This window comes from Schistocerca piceifrons, chromosome 2 (assembly GCF_021461385.2).
Source record: "Schistocerca piceifrons isolate TAMUIC-IGC-003096 chromosome 2, iqSchPice1.1, whole genome shotgun sequence".
In the NCBI taxonomy this organism is placed as follows: Eukaryota; Metazoa; Arthropoda; class Insecta; order Orthoptera; family Acrididae; genus Schistocerca; species Schistocerca piceifrons.
In genome coordinates this window covers 232,332,325-232,355,593 of record NC_060139.1, presented here as the reverse complement: position 1 = coordinate 232,355,593, position 23,269 = coordinate 232,332,325, and the positions used below count along the sequence as shown (strand labels likewise).

The 23,269-nt window shown below is 41.6% G+C and overlaps 1 protein-coding gene across 1 annotated transcript in view; it reads right to left on the bottom strand.

Annotated features, from left to right (window-relative positions):
• LOC124775080 (apyrase-like) overlaps positions 1 to 23,269 on the bottom strand; it is a 66,478-nt gene that overhangs the window by 19,223 nt on the left and 23,986 nt on the right. The window contains exons 4-7 of the mRNA XM_047249886.1: positions 12,532 to 12,729; positions 6,368 to 6,531; positions 6,176 to 6,278; positions 1,574 to 1,762 (exon numbers count right to left, since the gene is read on the bottom strand). Of these exons, the coding sequence (XP_047105842.1) occupies positions 1,574 to 1,762; positions 6,176 to 6,278; positions 6,368 to 6,531; positions 12,532 to 12,729 (654 nt within the window). The remainder of the gene's footprint in view (positions 1 to 1,573; positions 1,763 to 6,175; positions 6,279 to 6,367; positions 6,532 to 12,531; positions 12,730 to 23,269) is intronic.

The following is a 23,269-nucleotide window of genomic DNA, read 5'->3' as shown; positions in this document are numbered from 1 at the left end:
AAAATTCGGTTTTAGACAAGGAACGGCTTAGCACCTTTACTGTTGAGGAAAAATTTGTGATTCCAGAATTTGAATCTGTAAAACCAATCACAAAATTAAACCAGTGATTCTCGTAAGGAGAACATCTGTAATTGAGATAAACTTCCTCGTTTTTGCAGGACGATTTTGCAACACTTGGAGAAAACCTGACAGAAGCAGTTACTCAAATAAATCTTCTGGAAAAGTAGAGGATAGAACTGGTCTCAGAGTTTCGGCTGAAGAAACAATATTCATGACAAATACAAAAAAGAATGCACCAAAACAGAAAGAACCACAAATAGGTAAAATAGATTGAATTAGTAAATTTAAATATCTTGGGGAACCTATACAGGAGAATGGAACAGAAAAATATGCTGTAGATATAAGAGATAATAAAATGGAAAGAACATATAGCTTGGCAAAAAAAACTTTACAACAATAAAGGCATATCTAGAAAAACAAAACTAAAACACTATGCCACAGTGATAAGACCAGAATACTTAGAGGCATGTGAAAGCTTAACGTTGAACTATAAGCCGGATGGAACAGAGGAATCTTTAATGTGAATTACTAGAGAAATAATGAGTGCAATACAGACTAAAGCTAATTGGAAAATTAGAAGGAAAGAGAATATTTACGAAACTGTAGAGAAAATATCAGAAGTAATGGAAAGCGGAGATTAACCTTCTTTGGACATTTCTGCCAAATGAATGAAAAATAGGGTAACGAAACAGATATTCCTGTATTTCTGGGAAATTAAATCGACAATGGAGTAAGAGAAAAACTAGAAAGACACAACATCAAAGATTCTGAAATAACAGAAATCAACCTTTTTAAGAACACAATTCTAAATTCAGAAGGTTTTCAAGGTAGAAGAAATAAGAAATCGAGACTAATGTTGACAGAAGGAAGGTAAAGACAACTTGGGGAGAAGATGGAGTACTGCAAAAGCACGAAGTAAGAAGGAAGAAGAAGTTACGTAAGCCTAGTTGATCAATACGAATATAAAAAGACGTTTAATGGGAATATAACAAGGCACCGATTCTCGAAACGTACGAAAGTTTATCCCAGACGTCCTTGTGTATTGGTTCTTCCCCTGACAGGTGGCACAGGGTGCAATGTGCTTGTTCCCTGTGTGTTACCTGCAATCTAGACATCTACTCTGTAAGAAAGGGGATATGCTCAGCAAAATTAAACTTACTGACTCAGTTCTAAAACATCTTACACCACTTAGAAGCACTTATTCTTAAGGTTTTCTTGTCGAAAATCACTATCAGTTTACTGGGGAAGGTAGAATGCAACATCCCTGGTTAGTACCTGCTATTTTGGTGAAATTTGTCGTCCCGGTGCTTGCAAATACTAAAGGACACTTGGCGTCATCAGAAAGCCTCAGCGAACATTTTGGCTCTAACAAAAATTGTTCCTTATGACGTAATCTATCAACCGTCGACTTTAGATGCAAAGCTGGTTGTTCATCGTAGTTCGTCAGTGAGGCAGTGAAACACCCTACACACCGTGCATCTTTACAAGCTTTACGGCTACCAGAAATACTTGCCTGACTGTTGTAAGAAATTTCCTCCAGCGTAGTGGACGGTCAGATTAACTCCGCCGTGTTCTACAGTGTAGATCTGGCTCTTCTCCACAGACGCCTCCAGCACTTCCAGAAGGGTGGAGCCCAGGATGGTGACCGTGTCTATGCCATCTCTGAACGGACACGCGGTCAGCAAATCGCTATACGTCACGTCTGGAAGTAAAAACAACGGCAGTTCGTAGTAACTTGCTACAGCTCATCCCATATGCGCTGTTTTTATTTTTTATATTCATTTTCATCTCCCCTCAGTTCAGCCCCCCCCCCCCCCCCACACACACACACAAATACATAGTGTTGTGAAATTAAAACATATTCAGTAGACAATAAAACCATATCATAGCTCTAAAATTCATTCTCAAGGTGTAAACATGCACATGCGTATTTCTTGGTATTAAAAACTCGTATACATCAAATACTAGGTGGTTATAATTAAAGTGCAACTATTCACAGAAGTCCAGCGTGGGCTGCAGTTGACGTATGGAAGCGAAAATTGGTACATATTCTAACGCGTTAAAACTGAACCGATGTACGTTGCAAAAAAATAAGTCCCAATGTTGGTCTCCAGGTGCAAATCCGGTGCTGTGAGTGAAAGAAAGGCATATGGATATGTTTCCATGTGTAAGAGATTAGGAACGGGACGTGGGCAGAAAAGGTCAAACAAGTGAGGAAGGAATAATGTTGTAATTACACTACTGGCCATTAAAATTGCTACACCACAAAGATGACATGCTACAGACGCAAAATTTAACCGACAGGAAGAAGATGCTGTGATATGCAAATGATTAGCTTTTCAGAGCATTCACACAAGGTTGGCGCCGGTGGCGACACCTACAACGTGCTCACATGACGAAAGTTTCCAAACGATTTCTCATACACAAACAGCAGTTGACCGGCGTTGCCTGGTGAAACGTTGTTGTGATGCCTCGTGTAAGGAGAACAAATGCGTACCATCACGTTTCCGACTTTGATAAAGGTCGGATTGTAGCCCATCGCGATTGCGGTATATCGTATCGCGACATTTCTGCTCGCGTTGGTTGGGATCCAATGACTGTCAGCAGAATATGGAATCGGTGGGTTCGGGAGGGTAATACGGAATGCCGTGCTGGATCCCAACGGCCTCGTATCACTAGCGGTAAAGATGACAGGCATCTTTTCCGCATGGCTGTAACGGATCGTGCATCCACGTCTCGATCCCTGAGTCAACAGATGGGGACGTTTGCAAGACAACAACCATCTGCACGAACAGTTCGACGTTGTTTGCAGCAGCATGGACTATCAGCTCGGAGACCATGGCTGCGGTTACCTTGACGCTGCATCACAGACAGTAGCGCCTGCGATGGTGTACTCAACGACGAACCTGGGTGCACGAATGGCAAAACGTCATTTTTTCGGATGAATCCAGGTTCTGTTTACAGCATCATGATGGTCGCATCCGTGTTTGGCGACATCGCGGTGAACACACATTGGACGCGTGTATTCGTCATCGCTATAATGGCGTGATGGTATGGGGTGCCGTTGGTTACACGTCTCGGTCACCTCTTGTTCGCATTGACGGCACTTTGAACAGGGGACGTTACATTTCAGATGTGTTACGACCCGTGGCTCTACCCTTCATTCGACCCCTGCGAAACCCTACATTTCATGCACGACCGCATGTTGCAGGTCCTGCACGGGCCTTTCTGGATACAGAAAATGTTCGACTGCTGCCCTGGCCAGCACATTCTCCAGATCTCTCACCAATTGAAAACGTCTAGCCAATGGTGGCCGAGCAACTGGCTCGTCACAATACTCCAGTCACTCCTCTTGATGAACTGTGGTATCGTGTTGAAGCTGCATGGGCAGCTGTACCTGTACACGCCATCCAAGCTCTGATTGACTTCAATGCCTAGGCGTATGAAGGCCGTTATTACAGCCAGAGGTGGTTGTTCTGGGTACTGATTTCTCAGGATCTATGCACCCAAATTGCGTGAAAATGTAATCACATGTCAGTTCTAGTATAATACATGTCCAATGAATACCCATTTATCATCTTCATTTCTTCTTGGGGTATCAATTTTAATGGCCAGTAGTGTATTAACCATCGATTACACAGTTCGCTCAGCGTAAGCACTGGAGAAGTCTACGATATGCTGTACAGCGCCAGGTTTGCACCTAGTGGCTAAAATTGGAACCAATTTTTTTCCAGCGTAAACCGGTTTCGCATTAACGTATTAGCCTATGTTCCACGTTTCGCTGCCATATGATAATTACAGCCTACGCTGGGCCTCCGCGAGTAGCACTTTCATTAGAATCACCTGTCACATCGAAATGACGGTTCGGAATGCGACATGCAGGTAGTCTTGACACTTGTGGAGAGGGCATAAGTCAATTTCACACCATTCAGAAATAGATCCATAGTGTCCTGATGACACAAGGGAAAAAGTTACGATCGCAGTTGGAGTAAACTCCAACGGAAGCTGCAAGATGCTGGTGGATGCAAGGTTACGTCGTAGTAGGGGAATTGGTTCTGTGAATAATCGGCTGCACTTCTTATCCTCGTAACAGAACAACTGGGAAGAATGGGTACAATGCCAGTGTAGTGTCTGCCTTTACCGATTTCCCTTTATCCTGCAAAGAAAGTAAAATGCTGGAATTTTATCGATTCCAAATGTACCGTCAATGAGGGTATGCACATTTTCACTCCCAAAGATTCCATAGTTGCTTTTAATCCAAAGCATCGCCACAAAAATAACTGATAATGAGCGAAGCAGAGAGGATATAAAATGTAGACTGGCAATGGTAAAAATGCATTTATCAAGAAGAGAAATTTGTTAACATCCAATATAGATTTAAGTGTAAGGGAGTCTTTCCTAAAAATATTCGTCTGGAGTGTAACCATATACGGAAGTGAGGCATGGACGATAAAGAGCTTAGACAAGAAGAGAATAGAAGCTTTAGAAATGTGGTGCTACAGAAGAATGTTGAAGATTATATGGGTTGATCGAGTAACTAATGAGGAGGTACTGAATAGAATTGGGGAAACGAGAAATCTGTAGCATAACTTGGTCAAAAGAAGGGATCGGTTAGTAGGATACATTCTAAGACACCAAGGGATCACTAATTTTGTATCGGAGGGAAGCGTGGACGGTAAAAATCGTAGAGGACGACCAAGAGATTGGTAGGTTGCAGCAGTTATTCGGAGATAAAGAGGTTCGCACGGGGTAGAGTAGCATGGAGAGCTGCATCAGCAAGTCTTCTGTGTCATTCTATAAAAAAAAAAAAAAACATCTTTCCATTTCATTCTATTCTCATGTATCTCGTCATAAACTAAAAATATTTTTAAATCTGGTCTTATTGTTTCATTCCGTGTTTTATCCATTTTATTGGAGCTCATTACATATTTCATGAATTACATCTGTGCTGCCTTCACATTTTTCCTTTTTTTATTACTGCCCATGATTTGAAATCATATACAAAGTAGGCGCAGCCAAAACTTTTTGAATTTTGTTTATTACCTTTCTTGTTTTTCTTCCCAATGCTCTTCCAGTTGTTCCGCAGATGTCTTGATATTTATTAATCTACTTCTCAACGTATTTGTCATAGTTAAAACTAATATCACGTGCTCGATAATTTAATTGGGTTACTTCTTTTATAATTTTCTCATTTATTATTGTTTTCGATCTGACTGGATTCCTCCCCCCGAAAGCCATCATCTTTGTCTTATTTTCAGATACAATTAAGTTGAAGTATACTGCGTTTTCGCTCTATCTATATAATGCTCTTTCTAAATTATCTTCTCTTTCCTGTATAATTGTCTGGTCATCAGCATATAACAGAGAATTTACGGCTATGCTAGATCCTATTTTAATTCCTAACTGCTTCTGATCATGCCACTTCGCAACTGAGTAATCAATATTTAAATTAAATAAAATTTGTGATAGTCTACACCCTTATCAAACACCTTGGTTTATCAATGGTTCATCTGACACTCTCGAACCTGAACTTAGAAACGTTTCGTATTTACATATAGTCTCTTTACGGTATCAATAAGGTGTTTAGGAAAATATTTTCAATATTTTTCAGTCTTATGTGTAAATATTTTCTGGGCCCGTTTTATTTTGCCTACTCTGTACACCGAAAAGTCAAAACAGTCTGAAAAGCTCGTAAGGACGTTGCAGGGGAGGCTGTGGGAGGAAGTAATCGTTAAGAAAAGAATTCGATAGGTTGCGCTATTTCCGACTTATTTAGCCTTGAAGTCAGTGAAGCAGGTCGTCGTAAGCGCAAATTCAAGGAGCCTGCCAGAGATTTGCCAAACGTTTTCTTCGTTTGGGTTCCTCACCTAGCGTAAATTTGCCACTTCCCGAAAAGGCACATTTGAAATGCTGCAGAGCTCTAAGTGGCTAACTTCGATGATAAACAGATCAGAAACGGCGCGACGTATCCAATTCTTCTCTTAACAGTCATTTGTCAGCACAACCTCACCTGCAACGACCTTGCAAGCTTTTCAGACTGCTGCCGACGAGCCCGTACAAGTGCAGGGGCATAATGTAGAGGTTCTTGTATGATCACAGGTAGCATGAGACTGACCTCCACCGTTCCTGAGTTCGTCGATGGACGTTCTGATGTTGCCTCCGTTCATAAGAGCGACCGCAGCGCGTGTCCACCTGCCCTGTTGTCCGATCACCACGTGCTGCAACACGAAGAGTGCACCAGTCAGTACAGTGTCTCTAACCCTAGTACCTTGAGTCACTATCGTCTGCTCTCTGCGCGTTCGCTTACCTCGTCCACCATGGCGTCCGTGAGGAAGTTGCCGATGTTGCACTCGTAACCCCGACACACGAAGTTGGACGCGTTGAGCAGCACGTTCGTGCGGCCCAAGACTCGCGAACCAGTCTCTTCCACCACGTTCCTCCACGGAACCAGTTCCTCTAGGATGGTTTCGTCTGGAAGATACTACCAACGTAATAATTCTGCTTTAGAGCACCAACACAGATTATATCTAAGCAGTGGAAACACGTGTATAGATGGCTATTTTTTGACGAAGTTAGTGAATGTTTTAATATTTGTGAAGGAAAAGATATATTTGAAGAATTGTGGGCAGAGAAACAGTTGTTAGGCAACAGTATCTGTCTCTGCGATGGAAGCACTGTGGAGTGGTAGAATCTTTGACAGTCAACAGGAATGATGACTCAGGACGATGGTTGGATAGCATAAGAACATAAAAAGGTTTTGAAATGAAGAACTACGTATTATTCGATGAGGTAAAAAGTCCATTTTTATTATTGTAGACTCGCACAGCTGGTCCACTTCATCCTCGTCACAGTCGATTTTTTTGTTAATTATTCTATTCATTGATCTTCTGAGTTAATTTATTGAACCATGGAAGTTATTAGATTAAATGAATTTTCATATTAGAGTCTATAATTGTTTTCTTTGACAAGTTCCTTCCTAACTGAAATTTCACAACTTAAAGGTCGAGTCATGTGTTTCACTGGCATTCTGTGTCAAGATTATGAACCCAATTTCCTTGGACCAGCTGTAGTTAGTTTTTAGCAGTATTTTTTTTAGCTGTTGCGGAGTCTTGCTGTGTTGCTGCTTCTGCCAGTACTTCATTTTGAAGGTGGGATTATTAATACTGGATTGTTTCGTTTCCTTTGCACAATGTAGGGTCTTTCAGTTTTTTTTTGTTTTTTTTTTTCCAGGGCCATAAGTCAGAGTACAAATTTTCGTTTGTTTCAGGTTACATTCTTATACAGGTCGTCATTACAGTTTGGCTTGTCTTTTTTAATACAAATTCTAAGCGTGAAATTATTGGTTTGCTTATTTATTTGTTTATGAATAAGATCGGATTCCACACACAAAGGATTCTTTTCAATTTCATGTTACTGATGTAGGTGTGAGCTCAGTAGCACATTTAGGTTGTCAATTCACATCCCCAGGTTTGTATTTACGATAACACGCGCACAAAGCCGCGCGGAGTGGCCGCGTGGTTTGAGGCGGCATGTAACGGATTGCGCGGCCGCTACCGCCAGAGGTTTGAGTCGTCCCTCGGCATGGGTGTTTGTGTTGCTCTTAACATAAATTAGTTTAAGTTAGTTTAAGTAGTGTAGGGACCGATGACCTCAGCAGTTTGGTCCCTTAGGAATTCACACATATTTGATAATTTGAACATGCACGAGTAAAGGCTACTCACTTACACACACTATGAGGCCAGAAGCGACACCATTGGTCTTTTCCTACGTACGAGGCATATCCGGGAGTATACAGACAGTACGGTACACAGGAAAGGTGACTAATGTGAAATAAAACACAAGACGTCGTTTGTTTTCAGTTCACATTACTCTTTATTCAAAATGAGATCCTTGTGAGTCATTATACAGCTTGAAACGTTGGAAAAATTGTTCGAAACAATTGTGATAACCTTTGAAACTATCTGCAGCAGTATGGTCGTAGTCTTGCGAGAAACTGGAATCGTGTCGGTGAGGCTTTCGTTTCATTGCCATTTTCAGATTTAGAAATAACCAGAAGCGACACGAAGACAAATCTGAGGAATAAGGAGTTTGTTCAAGCACCATAATGCATTCTTGAGCTAAGAAATCGCGTACGATCTTGCTTTTGTGCGCCGGCGCTTTGTCGTGCAAAAATCACCCGGTTTCTAGTTCCAGTATTCGGGTAGAACCCGAACAACCTTCGCCCATAAACTGCGCGCCTGTGCACTGTAGTGCAATAATCGCCACACGCTTTGGTTACGGTATTCAGGTAGAACCCCGGCAGTCCTCGCACGTGAACAATTTAAAACACCCGTGTAGGACTCTGCGTTCACCATTTGACCTTCTGGAACGAATTCTTTTATGGATAATTCCTTCTGAATCAAAGAAAACGGTGAGCTGTGTCTTGGAACACAGCTTTTATGCATGATTCTGGACCTTTCCATTCCAAGATTTGGCTCTCTGTAAATGGCTCGTATTGAAAACGCCATGCTTTATCACCCGTTACAATGCAAGTCGTGAAATCTCGGTTCCTAGCAGCTGATATTTTCAGTGGTCCACCCTGCAATCTTTTCAATCGTCAGTGAGTGAATGGGGTACAAAGCGACAACGAATCTTCTTTTTCCCACATTTTCAGTTACCATGCGGTGCACAGTTGTTTTAAGAATTCCAGTGAGCTCCTCAATTAACCTAGTAGATGCACGATGATCATTTCAAAGAATTTCAGCCACTTTTTAACATTTTCTTCGAATCGAATTGTTGATGATGCTCCTGGATGTAGATTATCGTGAAAGCCCTCTCTACCGTCATGAAACTTTGTATGCCATTTAAAAAACGTTTTTACGTCTCACTGCTTTAGTGCTATAAACAGTTTGTACCTTAACTTTCGCAGATTGCTCCATTGCTCCTTTCACGACCGAAGTTTAAAACGTACTGTTATAGCTTCGGTTGTTCCGAGCAGTTTGTGATGCCAGCACTGCTAAATTTAAAGCGAAGGGTAGTCGAAATACCAGGCTAGTTCACAGATGGCATTCGTAGTTACGCGGATTAAAATTACTCACCTTTCTTGTGGACAAACTGTGTACAAAATTGGCTCTGAGCACTATGGGACTCAACTTCTGAGGTCATCAGTCCCCTAGAACTTAGAACTACTTAAACCTAACTAACCTAAGGACATCACACACATCCACGCCCTAGGCAGCATTCGAGCCTGCGACGTAGCGGTCGCGCGGTTCCAGAGTGTAGCGCCTAGAACCGTTCGGCCACTTCGGCCGGCCAAACTATGTACAACCAAGGGAATTAGAGACAGCTACGGAGCAGTGTTTAGGACCTCCTTTCGCCCTGGTGACAGTGACAATAAGCCCTGGGATAAACTCCACGAGGCACGATAAGAGTATGGAAGCCAACCAGCCCTCTGACCCACACCTCACGCACATTGGTCACAGTGGGATACAAGGCACGAATGTCTCACATTCTCAATGGTATAGACCTGATCGGCCACACAAGCACCTTAATACTCTTGTAGTGTTCTCCAAACTATCATGACTGACTTAGGGAGTGAGGGGCTGCTGAATCTACTTTTTGAAGTTCTGAAGATAGCAAGGGCAAAATACAGGGCGTGAAATCTTATCTACGAAATGAGCAGGAACCAGACTACAGTTGCAACTACGGGAGGATATGAAAACGAGGCAGTAGTTGACAAGCAAATGATCTAGTACTGTAGCCTATCCCAGATGTTACTGAGTTTTACACTTAGTAAGCAGTAAAGGGGATCAAAGAGAATTAAAGTTCAGGCAGAACAAATAAAATTTTTGAAGTTTTCTGATGACATTGTAATTCTGTCAGACACAGTAAAGCTCCTGGAGGAGCAGTTGAACTACGGACACTACAACACACGGTAGGGATCCCCTACCTACGAGGTGTATGCGCAGTAGCAAGCCGCGCCGCTGACGTCAGAGTAAACCCAACCAGCGCGGCGCTCAGTATCCCGCAACTTGCCATAATGTAATGTGTTGTACTGCGTTTACGAATGAAAAGAAGATTGTTCACAGCAGTGTGAATTTTGTATTGGTGACTGGTGATAGAGTACAGAGTTACCTCGCAATTGTCAGTATATTGTGTTATTTTTTGTGTAAGTTTTTTTAAGTGAAAAATAATGGTTTGCTGAGCGATCGCCAGTTGTACTAACCACAGCAGACAAATATGTAAGTTGCGAAATACGTTTCATTTATTTCCTAAGAGCTGTGACATGAAACCAAAATGGATAAATGCTTGTAAATGTGTGGTTTCATTTTGTGTTGAAAATGAATGCATCTGCTCAATACATTTTACTGATTCAGATTATGAAACGGAATTGAAATGTGAACAGCGTGATGCTGTTTCATCTCTTTAATCTACCAACTCCTCCCATTCCCCCCCCCCCCTCCATGGTGCCGATTTAGAGCCTAGTGAAGAGCCTAATAATGAGGCAAATACTCGGGCTCAAAAACTAAGCTACCAAAAGAAGTAGAAGATACTTTACACATAAATATACTACCAACTAATGAAGAAATTACTACTAGATAAAATATCAACCATATAAACAAAGACTGCAGTGAATGGGGCAATACGAGTTCACGCGAAAGATTAGAAATTATGGAAACAGAAATAAAAGACCTCAAAGGATAGGACTCAGATTTACGGGATCGTTTCTCGTATTGTAGCGCTGAGTTAGTTAAAAAAGAATGTCCACAAAAAGTGAATAACAAGTAGTTATGAAAAGACGAAGTCATAACTGGTCATCTGAAGATACTACAAAGGCTGTGGCTTGACAATGCCTAGTTTGTAAAGTGTTATCTTTTGTCAGAACTTTGATGTGATGCATTTCAAGGACATGCACTTTCATCAGAATGAAAACCATCAACAAAGGAAAAAAATGCAAAGGTAGTAAGCGAACTGAGAGTGAACAAAGACAAAACTGAAAACAATGTAAATAAGTTGTAACTTAACTTTTCAGAATAGAAAAAGAAAACCTGATAACACAGTTAAAGAGTTCAAAATTACGTTATAGGGGGTTTCTCCGTACTGTAAGTCTATGTGGTCTAAGGCTGTGTGGTGATCTAAGCCCTTGTGCACCTCTTCCTCCAGGAAAAAAAGCAGTACCCTCTGAAAGAGGTTGACGTTCTTCGGAGGCTTTTCGCTAGCAATTCACAGACCATAGAAAAAAATAGTCCAATAAAAAGCTTAATAATAATAATACACTATTAGATGGAAAATCGCGATTACATTCATACCTGCATATGAGTTAAACACATAAGCACTGCGGGTCTGTAAACTTTTAATGCAGCGCGGTGTAGCTATAGCGTTCATATTGACGTCAAAGCTCAGAGCGTGCCTGCGCGTGACCCCTAGCGTGTGTTCTACTATTCGTGAATGGAACATTATTGTTGGTGTCTTAAAAGGGTGTTAGGAACATCAACAAAAGTAAGAGAAGGGTAATGGAATGTAGCCGGATAAGGTAATGCTGAAAGAATTAGTAGTAGCCGATGTCTTTTGCTATTTGCCGAAGTAGAACGGATATAAAATACCGATTGGTGATAACATGAAAAGCTTGTCTCAAAAGAGGAATTTGTTGACATGGAATATAAATTTATGCATCTTTTCTGCACGTATATTTGTCAGAAGTCTAGCCATGCACGAAAGTGAAAGGTGGACGACAAATAGCTCAGACAAAGAGAGAATAAAAGCTTCTTGAAATGTGGTGCGTAAGAACTATTTTGTAGATTGGTAGATCTGATAACGCAGAGTTACTGAAGTGAAATTGGAAGAAAACAACTGTATGGCACAAACTGACTAAAAGAAGTGATGTATTCGTAGGACATCAAGGAATAGTTAATTTTGTAATGGAGAGTAGGGTGACATTTTGGGAGGGGGAGGGGGGAAGGAAGGTGATGGTGGCTGAAATTGGAACCAAGATCTGACTACATCAACCTGGTTGAAATGGCTACAAGTTTCAGAAATTATGCCGAAATGAAGCATCTTGCAAAGGATAGACTGGCATGAAGAGCAGCACCATATCAGTCATCGAACTGAAGATCACAACAACGAGTGGCATATCGTCTTGCTGATTGCCCTAGCCGAATAATGGGATTCATATCATCGGTCAGTTGGTTCCTGTACCACTCACTGAAAAGAGACGATTGAAGAGGCCCACTTCATCCATTGTAAACATCTCCGAGAATACGAACACTGCCTACCGGGAAGAATTTTCATTGGCAAGTAATTTTTGCCTTACTCGTACCCCCATAACAAAGTTTATTTCAGTCAAATGTTCACGTAAATTCTTTAATGATTGAACTGGTTTAGACATTTTCAATAATCGATAAATACAGGGAAATTATGAAGACCATGAAACATTTCCGAACATCGGTACAGATACACAGCCAAGACCAATGCGACAGATGATACAGCTCCTACCTTGCGGCACGTGCTCGTCCAGCAGCTCCGGGTTGCCCGTCGCGCTGAGCAGCTCGCCGTTCGCGTCGAACGTGGCGACCAAGTGTCCCAAGTACTTGCCGAAGGAGCCCGCCTGCACCACCGCCACTTTGTGGCCGTCGTCCTGCGTCACGATCGTCGGGTAGGGGCCCTCTGCCACGTCCCCTGTCGGCGGCTTGCCTGCCAACATCGAGCTCCGCTCAGCCAGCTGGAAACAACACTAACGAGAAAGTGATTTCGATAAACCTCCCAATTCACAGAGCACAGCATACAGTAACTGCGCGTTCCCACAGAAACATGCGTATGTGGTGACCAACGTAACAGCGAATGAGTGTGATTTGATTGCAGTCACTGCTGGTGGCACTGTATACGAGACAGTTCCACAGAGGCATGAAAGCATTCTGCTACGTGAACCAGAGTCTTCGTGGAAACTTCCTAGTAGATATTAGACGGCATACCTCTTCTAGACCCTAGCCTGTCCACTTAGACAGAGGAAACTTCGTTTTCTGGAGAACGACTGCGACAGGCTGAAACAGCTGCGTTCAGCTGTCTCTGGTTATCAGAAATGTAGTCCTTGAGACAGAGAAGTTGCTGTCCATGCATCAGCACGGCTTTAGAAAGCATCGCTCCTGCGAAACGCAACTCGCCCTTTTTTCACATGATATCTTGCGAACCATGGATGAAGGGTATCAGACGGATGCCATATTCCTTGACTTCCGGAAAGCGTTTGACTCGGTGCCCCACTGCAGACTCCTAACTAAGGTACGAGCATATGGGATTGGTTCCCAAGTATGTGAGTGGCTCGAAGACTTCTTCAGTAATAGAACCAATTACTTTGTCCTTGATGGTGATTGTTCATCGGAGGTGAGGGTATCATCTGGAGTGCCCCAGGGAAGTGTGGTAGGTCCGCTGTTGTCTTCTATCTACATAAATGATCTTTTGGATAGGGTGGATAGCAATGTGCGGCTGTTTGCTGAAGATGCTGTGGTGTACGGGAAGGTGTCGTCGTTGAGTGACTGTAGGAGGATACAAGATGACTTGGACAGGATTTGTGATTGGTGTAAAGAATGACAGCTAACTCTAAATACAGATAAATGTAAATTAATGCAGATGAATAGGAAAAAGAGTCCTGTAATGTTTGAGTACTCCATTAGTAGTGTAGCGCTTGACACAGTCACGTCGATCAAATTGTAGAGCGATATGAAGCGGGACAAGCATGTAATGGCAGTTGTGGGCAAGGTGAATAGTCGTCTTCGGTTCATTTGTAGAATTTTGGGAAGATGTCGTTCGTCTGTAAAGGAGACCGCTTATAAAACACTAATACGACCTATTCTTGAGTACTGCTCGAGCGTTTGGGATCCCTATCAGGTCGGATTGAGGGAGGACATAGAAGCAATTCAGAGGCGAGTTGCTAGATGTGTTACTGGTAGGTTTGATCATCACGCGAGTGTTACGGAAATGCTTCAGGAACTTGGGTGGGTGTCTAGAGGAAAGGAGGCGTTGTTTTCGAGAATCGCTACTGAGGAAATTTAGAGAACCAGCATTTGAGGCTGACTGCAGTATAATTTTACTGCCAGCAACTTACATTTCGCGGAAAGACCACAAAGATAAGAGATTAGGGCTCGTACAGAGGCACATAGGCAGTCATTTTTCCCTCGTTCTGTTTGGGAATGGAACAGGAAGAGATGCTAGTTGTGGTACGAGGTACCCTCCGTCACGCACCGTATGGTGACTATGTAGAGAAGTAGCTGGACGTTGTATCTCACCGTTTCAAATAAAACATATTTGATTTTCACAGTGGTTTCCATTTCACGACCGATCGGAACTTACTTTCCGAATAGCCCTCGTAGATACGGGGTGTTCAAAAAGTCTCTCCGCAGTGCCGTATGACTGTTCGCCTGCCTGGGTTACTTCCCTTCAAATGGACTCTCCCAACATTCCGCTGTTTCGTTTACTTCATCCAGCGTCAGTAGTATCGTTGGTGTGTGTCGTTAGGTGTTGACATGAAACTTTAAGTTTAGTTCCTTTGTTCGTTCGTTTTGTGTTTGTCACTGTTAAAATGCTAACCATCGAAGAACGTGTGTTTTTAGTCGAACGAGTGTTCAAAGTTTTCGGTAAATACACAGTTTCAATTCGTCAAACATTTAATTCAGTTTTTCCAGAGACAACACTCCCACATCACAATACTGTGCGAGATTTGATTAACAAATTTCGAAGTACGGGTTCAGTGACAGATGCACCGAGAAGTGGTCGTCCTAGCGTTTTGTCTGAGGATAAACTACTAAATGTTTCCGATAAAATGTCCATGAGTCCGAACAAGTCAGTAAGAAAACTCGCCCAAGTTAGTGTCGGACCGGCCCACATAGCTCTAAGGAAAAAGTTGGAATTTTTCCCATACAAAGTGACAGTCGTGCAAGAACTGAAAAATACTGATCATGGCGAGAGACTGCATTATTGTCAATGGATCAAAAATTTCGTTCAACAAAATGGAAGGGATATTCTTAATGAAACGTTTTTCACTGATGAGGCGTGGTTTCATTTATCCGGGTACATGAACTCGCAAAATTCTCGTATATGGAATACTGCAAATCCATTGTGTATTCATGAGGAACCACTTCATTCTGTAAAAATAGGAGTTTGAATTGCAATTTCTAGACGTCGGATTGTGGGTCTCATATTTTTCAGCGAAACAATAAACGCAAAACGATACTGCAGTGATATTCTGTACCCATTCATAGGAGAACTTGTATTAAGTGAACTACTGAACGGTTATTTTCAACAAGATGGTGCAACCGCGCATACAGATCTCGTTTCAATGTCACTGCTTGCTGATGTTTTTGGTGATCGCATAATTTTACAGGGACTTTGGCCTCCACGATCGCCTGACCTAATACCACCTGACGTTTTCTTCTGGGGTGCAGTGAAAGCAACAGTCTATAAAAACCGTCCAAAATCCATCGATGAATTGAAAATTGCAATATCAACTTTCACTGCTTCTGTTACAGAAGAAATGTTACAGCTTTTGTTTGTAAACATGATTAGATGAATTGAATTGTGTATTCAACAACAGGGGGGACACTTTCAACATTTAATGTGAAAATTTGTAACTAAAATGAATATTCAATAAATTAATAACTTGTATTTCACTGAGTTTCGTTTCGGTGTATTCACTGCGGCATACGGCACGCGTGGCTAATAATCATACGGCACTGCGCACAGACTTTTCGAACACCCCCAAAAATTTGGATGTCAACATTGCAACGTAAGGGTGACACTCGATTACTTTCAGTCGAGAATGCTGGCACTACCAGAGATAATCTCGTAGCCGACGTCACGTGACGGACTTTGGTGCCCCATACGCTGCCCATATACTCGGCGCTCCCTCGAGGTCTGGTCGCAGTTCGCCACTTTACGACTGAAGATGTCTCCCGTAGTCGGAGAGGAAACATGAAGAGAAAGTTTTATGCGTCGACCATGGCCTACTAGCCTCGAAGTTTTAAGTGACGCCACTAATATTCTTAAAAGCTTACATTATATGATCGCACCTTTGGCTGTTCGAAAACAAACGTGTGGTCTTCGTTGGTGCTGTACTCTGCCATCGCAGACTTCTCACACGTTCTGAAAAGCACTGCGAGATGCATCACTGCGTCTGGACGATGTATGGCTTGCCGCACTCGTAACGTCTGCTGTAGAGGTCAGTTGCCCGTTAACCTAGATCCCTAGTAGACGCTTGAGTGACCCAAGGATATTCTTTATTTTAACTGTAGAGCGGAAAATGCGTTTTATATTGCGCTTTCCCATTATCCAGGCAACCTCGACTGCGTTCGGAAGGAACGCTAGACGGTTGGTTTCTTCATCGGAATTGTTTTCTTCCTTCTTGCTTGCTTGCTTATTTGTGTCTGTGAGTATTCCTTCTCGGGAAAGGTTCCGTGAAGATGCTGTAGCTCGGTGACGACTCGGTTGATAATCCGAGAAGATTTCGTCAATGAAATTCGTCGAGAAAACCTCCATTCTCATTTGCACACTAAAGAGAGCGTTGACAAATAGCAAATCACGAACCTATTTTCACATACTAAAGACTCAATCCGACCATAATTTTACTTATGGTTATTTTATATTATATTATTATATTATATAGAGAATTGAGCGTTTTATTTTGGCTCTTTCGTGTAATATGTTCCTGCTTGTCGACTATAATACATGTATTGTTTCCACTTTATTTATGGATTCTTTCGTTACTCCTTGGTAGAACAATTCCGTATTTATGGATGAATAACACGTACACAGTTTTTGCTCTACTGATTTTTATTTCTAACTATTTTTCGGCTTTTTAAGCCATCTTCAGCAAACAACTGACTAGCGTCTGGAAGGGGCACTGGTTCTTAGGTAACAAAACATTATAGATGAAGATACAATCACTTAGAATGTCGTGCATCAAACTTGTTCCGTATAACCTGTAATACCGTAAGATTATGTATCGTAATTAATGTGTGCAATAGAAACAAGTTTTATGCACAATACTATATGCAAGTGATTGTGTCTTCAATTACAATGTTTGGTTACCTAAGAACCAGTCTCCCTTCAAGACGCTAGGCAGTTTTTTCCTGAAGATGGCCTGATAAGCCGAAAACTAGTTCGATATAAACAAATGTCAGTAGAAAAAAAGCAGTTTCCATTTTATCTTACCGTAATCCATTAATTTTGCATCTTTAATACGGTTTGATCCCGTTACCGATACTTTTGGCGTTATGGTATTGTAGTTATAGCGATAACTGTATCGATGTGGTGACATTTACTTTCTTAGCATCGTGCCTTATTTTATTTATTTATGTAATGCCGCAGTTTGAGAATACTAAGTTCTGTGGCTAACTGACAGCTTTTGTTTTGTTTATTTTTGTTTAGCTTTCAATGGATTTTTTGGTTCGGTGTGCAAGGCGTCAGAGTGTTACATCAACTCATATTTTAATAACCTCTTTTGGATTTCAACCTGTTTGTCATTGCGTTACATATCCTTATCATTAATATTCATGTAGCTATTGAACCAACTTACAGGAGACTGTTCGCATCCCGCCGTTTTATTGGTTTCTGTGGTTTGAGTTGTCTTCCCTAGATATTGACAACTTCAGCATATCATCTATGTTTCTATTTGCACACGTTTTCTATGTGCTCGTTCTTGTCTCATCTCCCAATTCTGTGCAGCGTTTCTACGATTTGACAGGTGTTAGTTCACACCCTGTCTTATTTATATTATTCAGTCTCTTTTGGTCCTTTGTTCGTACATTCATATTTTGCTGAGGATCTGTCTTATTTTTAGATAGCAGTTTCTTCACAAACTATTTTATTCTATGCTATTACAGTTTATAAAGACCGATAAGCTTTTTTATTAAAATAAGTCTCATATTACATTATATAGTGATAGTTACTGTAGGGATTGACTGAGTTTTAGAGTTCACTTCCTTTATGCCTCCACACCTGCATACACACCTTGAAAGTTTTCTGTGTTGATGGATTCTGGTTATATATATATATATATATATATATATATATATATATATATATATATATATATATATATTAAATTGGTTTTGCCTACTAATGACCACATGAAATAACTTATGTATTCTTTCTTTTCTCCTTTCTTTCTTTCCAAAAATTTGTCATTCTTTCCCTATGTTTTTCCCTTCTTTCTTTTGTCTATATTCCACATTTTTTCTTTGTTTTCTCCTGGAATCCCATGAAACCTCGTACTTTTGCTCTGAACGTTTCTCTTTCTCCTTTTTCTTCCTCCATTATTTCCATTTCCCTCGTGTCTGCTTTAACTACTTTTATCCATGTCATTTATGTTTTGGGGTTTAAATCAACGAAGTTAAAAATTCTTCTCGTTATCCTGTTCACAAAAAATGGTTCAAATGGCTCTGAGCACTATGGGACTTAACATCTGTGGTCATCAGTCCCCTAGAACTTAGAACTACTTAAACCTAAATAACCTAAGGACATCACACACATCCATGCCCGAGGCACGATTCGAACCTGCGACCGTAGCGGTCACGCGGTTACAGACTGAAGCGCCTAGAACTGCGAGACCACCGCGGCTGGCATCCTGTTCTCACTAGCCTTTTTATATGTCCATAGAATGCAACTCTTCTCTTCCTCATCGTGTCTGACATTTGCACTATTTTTGCATAAACTTTATTACTCCTTAATTTCCATTTCCCATTCTCATATTTTGGTCCCAAGCTTTTCCTTATTATTTTCCTTTCCTTCCTTTCTATTTCACCGGATCGTCTGGCTGTATTGAATGAAAGGCACTCTGATGTATAAAGGCATTCTTGTTTAATGAAAGTATTGCAGTGGCAAAGTTTTGCATTTATGGAAATAGATTTCTTGTTATACACTTTCCTTGCCCTTGCTAGGTTAGCTTCTTTGTCTAAAGCATTTGGTTGTTTTATTTCACCTAGATATTTAAATGTTGAAGCCTTTTTTATCCTACCATAATCAGTTTCCGTATAATTCGGTGTTGCCGGCCGCTGTGGCCGAGCGGTTCTAGGCGCGGTCGCAGGTTCAAATCCTGCCTCGGGCATGGCTGTGTGTGATGTCCTTAGGTTAGTTAGGTTTATGTAGTTCTAAGTTCTAGGGGACTGATGACCTCAGATGTAAGTCCCATAGTGCTCAGAGCCATTTGAACCATTATAATTCGGTGTCTCCTTCACATTTGCCATGTTCTCTTATTTTTCAAAATATATATGTAGGCCCGCTTTTGAAGCAGTTTCTTTTAGAAGTTTTATCTGCATTGTTGCATCTACTACAGATCCAGGAAAGATGGCAAGATCATCGGCAGAAGCCATACAATCAGAACGCAGATTATTACCTTTTCTCACAAGTGTGATTCTTCTAATTCCTTCTTATTGTGTTTTATACCTTTCGTTACATTTTTAAAAATTACTTTTTCGCTTTGACCTAAATACATGACCTGATTTCCTAGTGTTTTTGAGGGTTATTGCATTCCTTCACATGTCAATCACACTGCTAGGGCTAGTTTGGTTTCTTCCTGTATGATGTTCATGCATACATTATTCCGGTCCCCTATTTTTCAAAATTTATATCCTGCGATAGATTCTCTGTCCTCAGGATGTTTCGTTACAGTACAACCACTGTATTTCCGCTGCTCGTGACATCGAGTGTTCAGTTCTGCATTGGACAGGGGTGTTGATATATTGTTGATCAGGTAGTGTATTCGCGTTGTCCTTATGTCTGTCACACTGTATCATACTGTAACAGCACTGTAACATTGCTATTATTTCCTGACGCGGTACTGACCGACCACCGTTTCATCCTCAGGCGATAGGTGTCACTCGATGCAGATATGGAGGGGCATGGGATCAGCAGATCGCTCTCCCAGCCGTCATCAGTTTACGTGACCGGAGCCTCTACTTCTCAATCAAGTAGCTCCTCAATTGGCCTCACAAGGGCTGAGTGAACTCTGCTTGGCAACAGCGCACAGCAGACACGGGAAGTCACCCATGCAAGTGCTAGCCAAACTTTGCAGCGCTAAACTTCGGTGATGTGACGGGAACCGCTGTTACCACTGCCGCAAGGCTTTTCACATACTAGCTGCAGTGAAAAAACGAAATGCAAATTTTTAGCCGGATTAAAATCCCCTCTGCTACCCATGCGTGATCTCCACAGTCCACCTACACTACGCAAGCCGCTGTGCAGTGCATATCAGTATTAACGTTTCGATTCGCCTACCGAGTGAGGGACTTTTTCGAGTGATTTCTGCGAGAGGAACACGCTGTAGCAGCTTAATTGTCGCACACTCTTCTGCGACATGAAGTCGCTCCTGTACTGCCATGAGCTACGATTTTAAATAATTTCGTTAATATTTCTGTATAACTGTGAATTATTTAAGAAAAGCCATTACAAAACAATAAGTAGCACACTACGAACTTCTAGGCGTAAGAAGTTATAGTTACGTCAGCTTTTGTTTTGGTTATGTCTATAAATAGTCGAGACAATAGTGTCTCGCTCTCATTTTGTCATTTTGTCTCAGCTCATCTTGTCTCACGTTGTCTGTATTACATTAGCTCGTGTGAGCGCATAATTGTGAAAATATATGGAGCGAAAATGTTCAAAACTTTAATTTCAGAAGTACCCTCTACCGTCTCTGGAAGTAATTATGTTTGTGAGATGGAAAAGTTTTATTATTAAAAAGAACTGATAATTTTTTTAGTGAATTCGGGGAAGTGAGATAGGGAGCTCCAGTGGACAGGAATTTATTCAAAGCTTAAACTGTGAGAACTTTAATTATTCCCGATCGCTACAGTACTCTGCGCAGCGCAGTGATCGTCATTTTTTCATCAAATCGAAAGTAAGTTAACACGGGCATAGTATCGTGAACGCCAGCATTAATGAACATTGGCTTTATAATAACTCGCAAAAATAACTTTCGATGTGAATTTGACTTACTTGCAAGATTGTAAAACTAATGTGGACGGAACATCTTAAAGATTATCGTTTTTATTCATTGACTAACCCATCAAAGTTAAATAGAGAAAGATACTACGAAATATTCAGTTTCACTACGAACCCTATTTTACGACGAATTTTAAAGACAGTAAATTGCGGCGGTGTCTTGTCGCAAAGGAAATTAAAATTTGCCTCGCCCTGAGATGAAAAGGAAACCAATATTAATGACCACTACCAACTAGTCAAGGAACATCAAGATTGCGAGAGCCGCCACAGAGTGCAGGTTCTCTAAATTTACCCGACAGTGTTTCGCGAAGACTACGTCGTCTTTATTTGAAGAATTTCCCTTTAATTTCCCCGAACATTTCTGTTACACTTTCATATGTGTTACATCGACCTGTTACGATCGTAGCAATTGAATTTTCTCGACACCTGTAGTCATCAGCTTTTGATGTGGAACGATACTGTAGAAACAATACGATACTCTTTTGGATCTTTCTCTTTGTTACGTCTATGGTCCTGCATTTATCTGCCGGCGAGTGGTTCTAGGCGCTTCAGTCTGGAGCCGCGCGACCGCTACGGTCGCAGGTTCGAATCCTGCCACGGGCATGGATGTGTGTAATGTCCTTAGGCTAGTTACGTTTAAATAGTTCTACATTCTAGGGGACTGATGACCTCAGATATTAAGTCCCCTTTTTTCCAGCGCTTCTTACGATCTCCCAAGACGATAATTCCTGTAGACAACGACATCGTCAGCGAACAAGAGCAATTTTACAGTGCTGTTACAGTCTGATACCATGTGGCAGACATTAGGATAACGTGACCACACTACATCATCAAGAATATCCCTATGTAATGCAGAATTGACCACTAGATGTCACGTGCGGCGGACCCGCCAATACAAAAGGAGGCGGAGAGTATTATGTTGTCATTAGAAAGCAATAACAGTAGGGAGGATCGGTCAAGAGTTCAGTGACTCAGAAAATAGACTAGTCACCGTATCTCATCTGAGTATCAAATCCATTACGAACATTTCAAGCATTTTAAAAATGTCCGTGTCAAGTGCTGGTGATGTTATATGAATGCGTGGTATATGTTCTTTCGGACACGTCCGAAAGGCCACGCGAAATCTGCAGTAAATTGAAGGTGGAGGGACAGAAAGGGAAGGAAAGTTAAGGTTCAAATGGTTCAAATGGCTCTGAGAACTATGGGACTTAACATCTGTGGTCATCAGTCCCCTAGAACTTAGAACTACTTAAACCTAACTAACCTAAGGACATCACACACATCCATGCCCGAGGCAGGATTCGAACATGCGACCGTAGCAGTCGCGCGGTTCCGGACTCAGCACCTAGAACCGCTAGACCACCGCGGCCGGCCGGAAAGTTAAGGGAGACTGATGTCAGCTGCATGGGAACATTACGCGAAATCAGCGACGACGAGTGAAAATGTGTATCGGACTAGGATGCGAACACGGGATCTCCTGCTTACGTGGAAGGTGCGTCAACCACTGCGCCATCCGGGACACAGCGTTACCACAACTGCGCGGACTATCCAGGCACGCCTCACAACCGATCCACATTCCCACCGAGCGCTATCTATCCGCAGTTCCTGCCCATTTCTCCCATACTCGCTACTCTGAAATTCCTGCAGGAGGTTGGACGTAGTTGTGCATCCGCACTGAAGAAGGTCGATCCAATAAATTTGTCTTGGAACTCCTCCATTTGGTGCGTGTTTGCATAGAAAAACCACAATAGCGGAATTGTGAATCCGCCTTGACGCAAAACACCGTGTCATTTTTTTACTTATTTATTTCCCAAAGTGGTTTCGGCGACAAATATCACCATCATCAGTGGATTCTTTAAATCGAAAACATACAGAAAATAGCATACGTATACAAACACAGTAACACATTACTACATTTTCACTGTTCGTTTTTTGAAATATAGTTTACTATGGATATTTCCGTACTACCTTATTTATTTTATGTTATGGCATGTTTTTAAGAAATATTGTCGCTGTCTGCGGCATTTTTTCTGTGTTTTTTTCTGTTGCCGTTTTTTCTCAGCGTACATGATGTCATCTGCAACTGTATGAGCGGCTGTTAGTAAACAAATACTAAAAGGTAAATTTAGTATGTCAGCGTTATACACTTTGGGTTGCGGTAGTGTTGTTGAATACAGTTGGGGTGTGTACTGGGCTGTTACTTAGTTAGCCGGCCGTTGTGGCCGAGCGGTTCTAGGCGCTTCAGTCC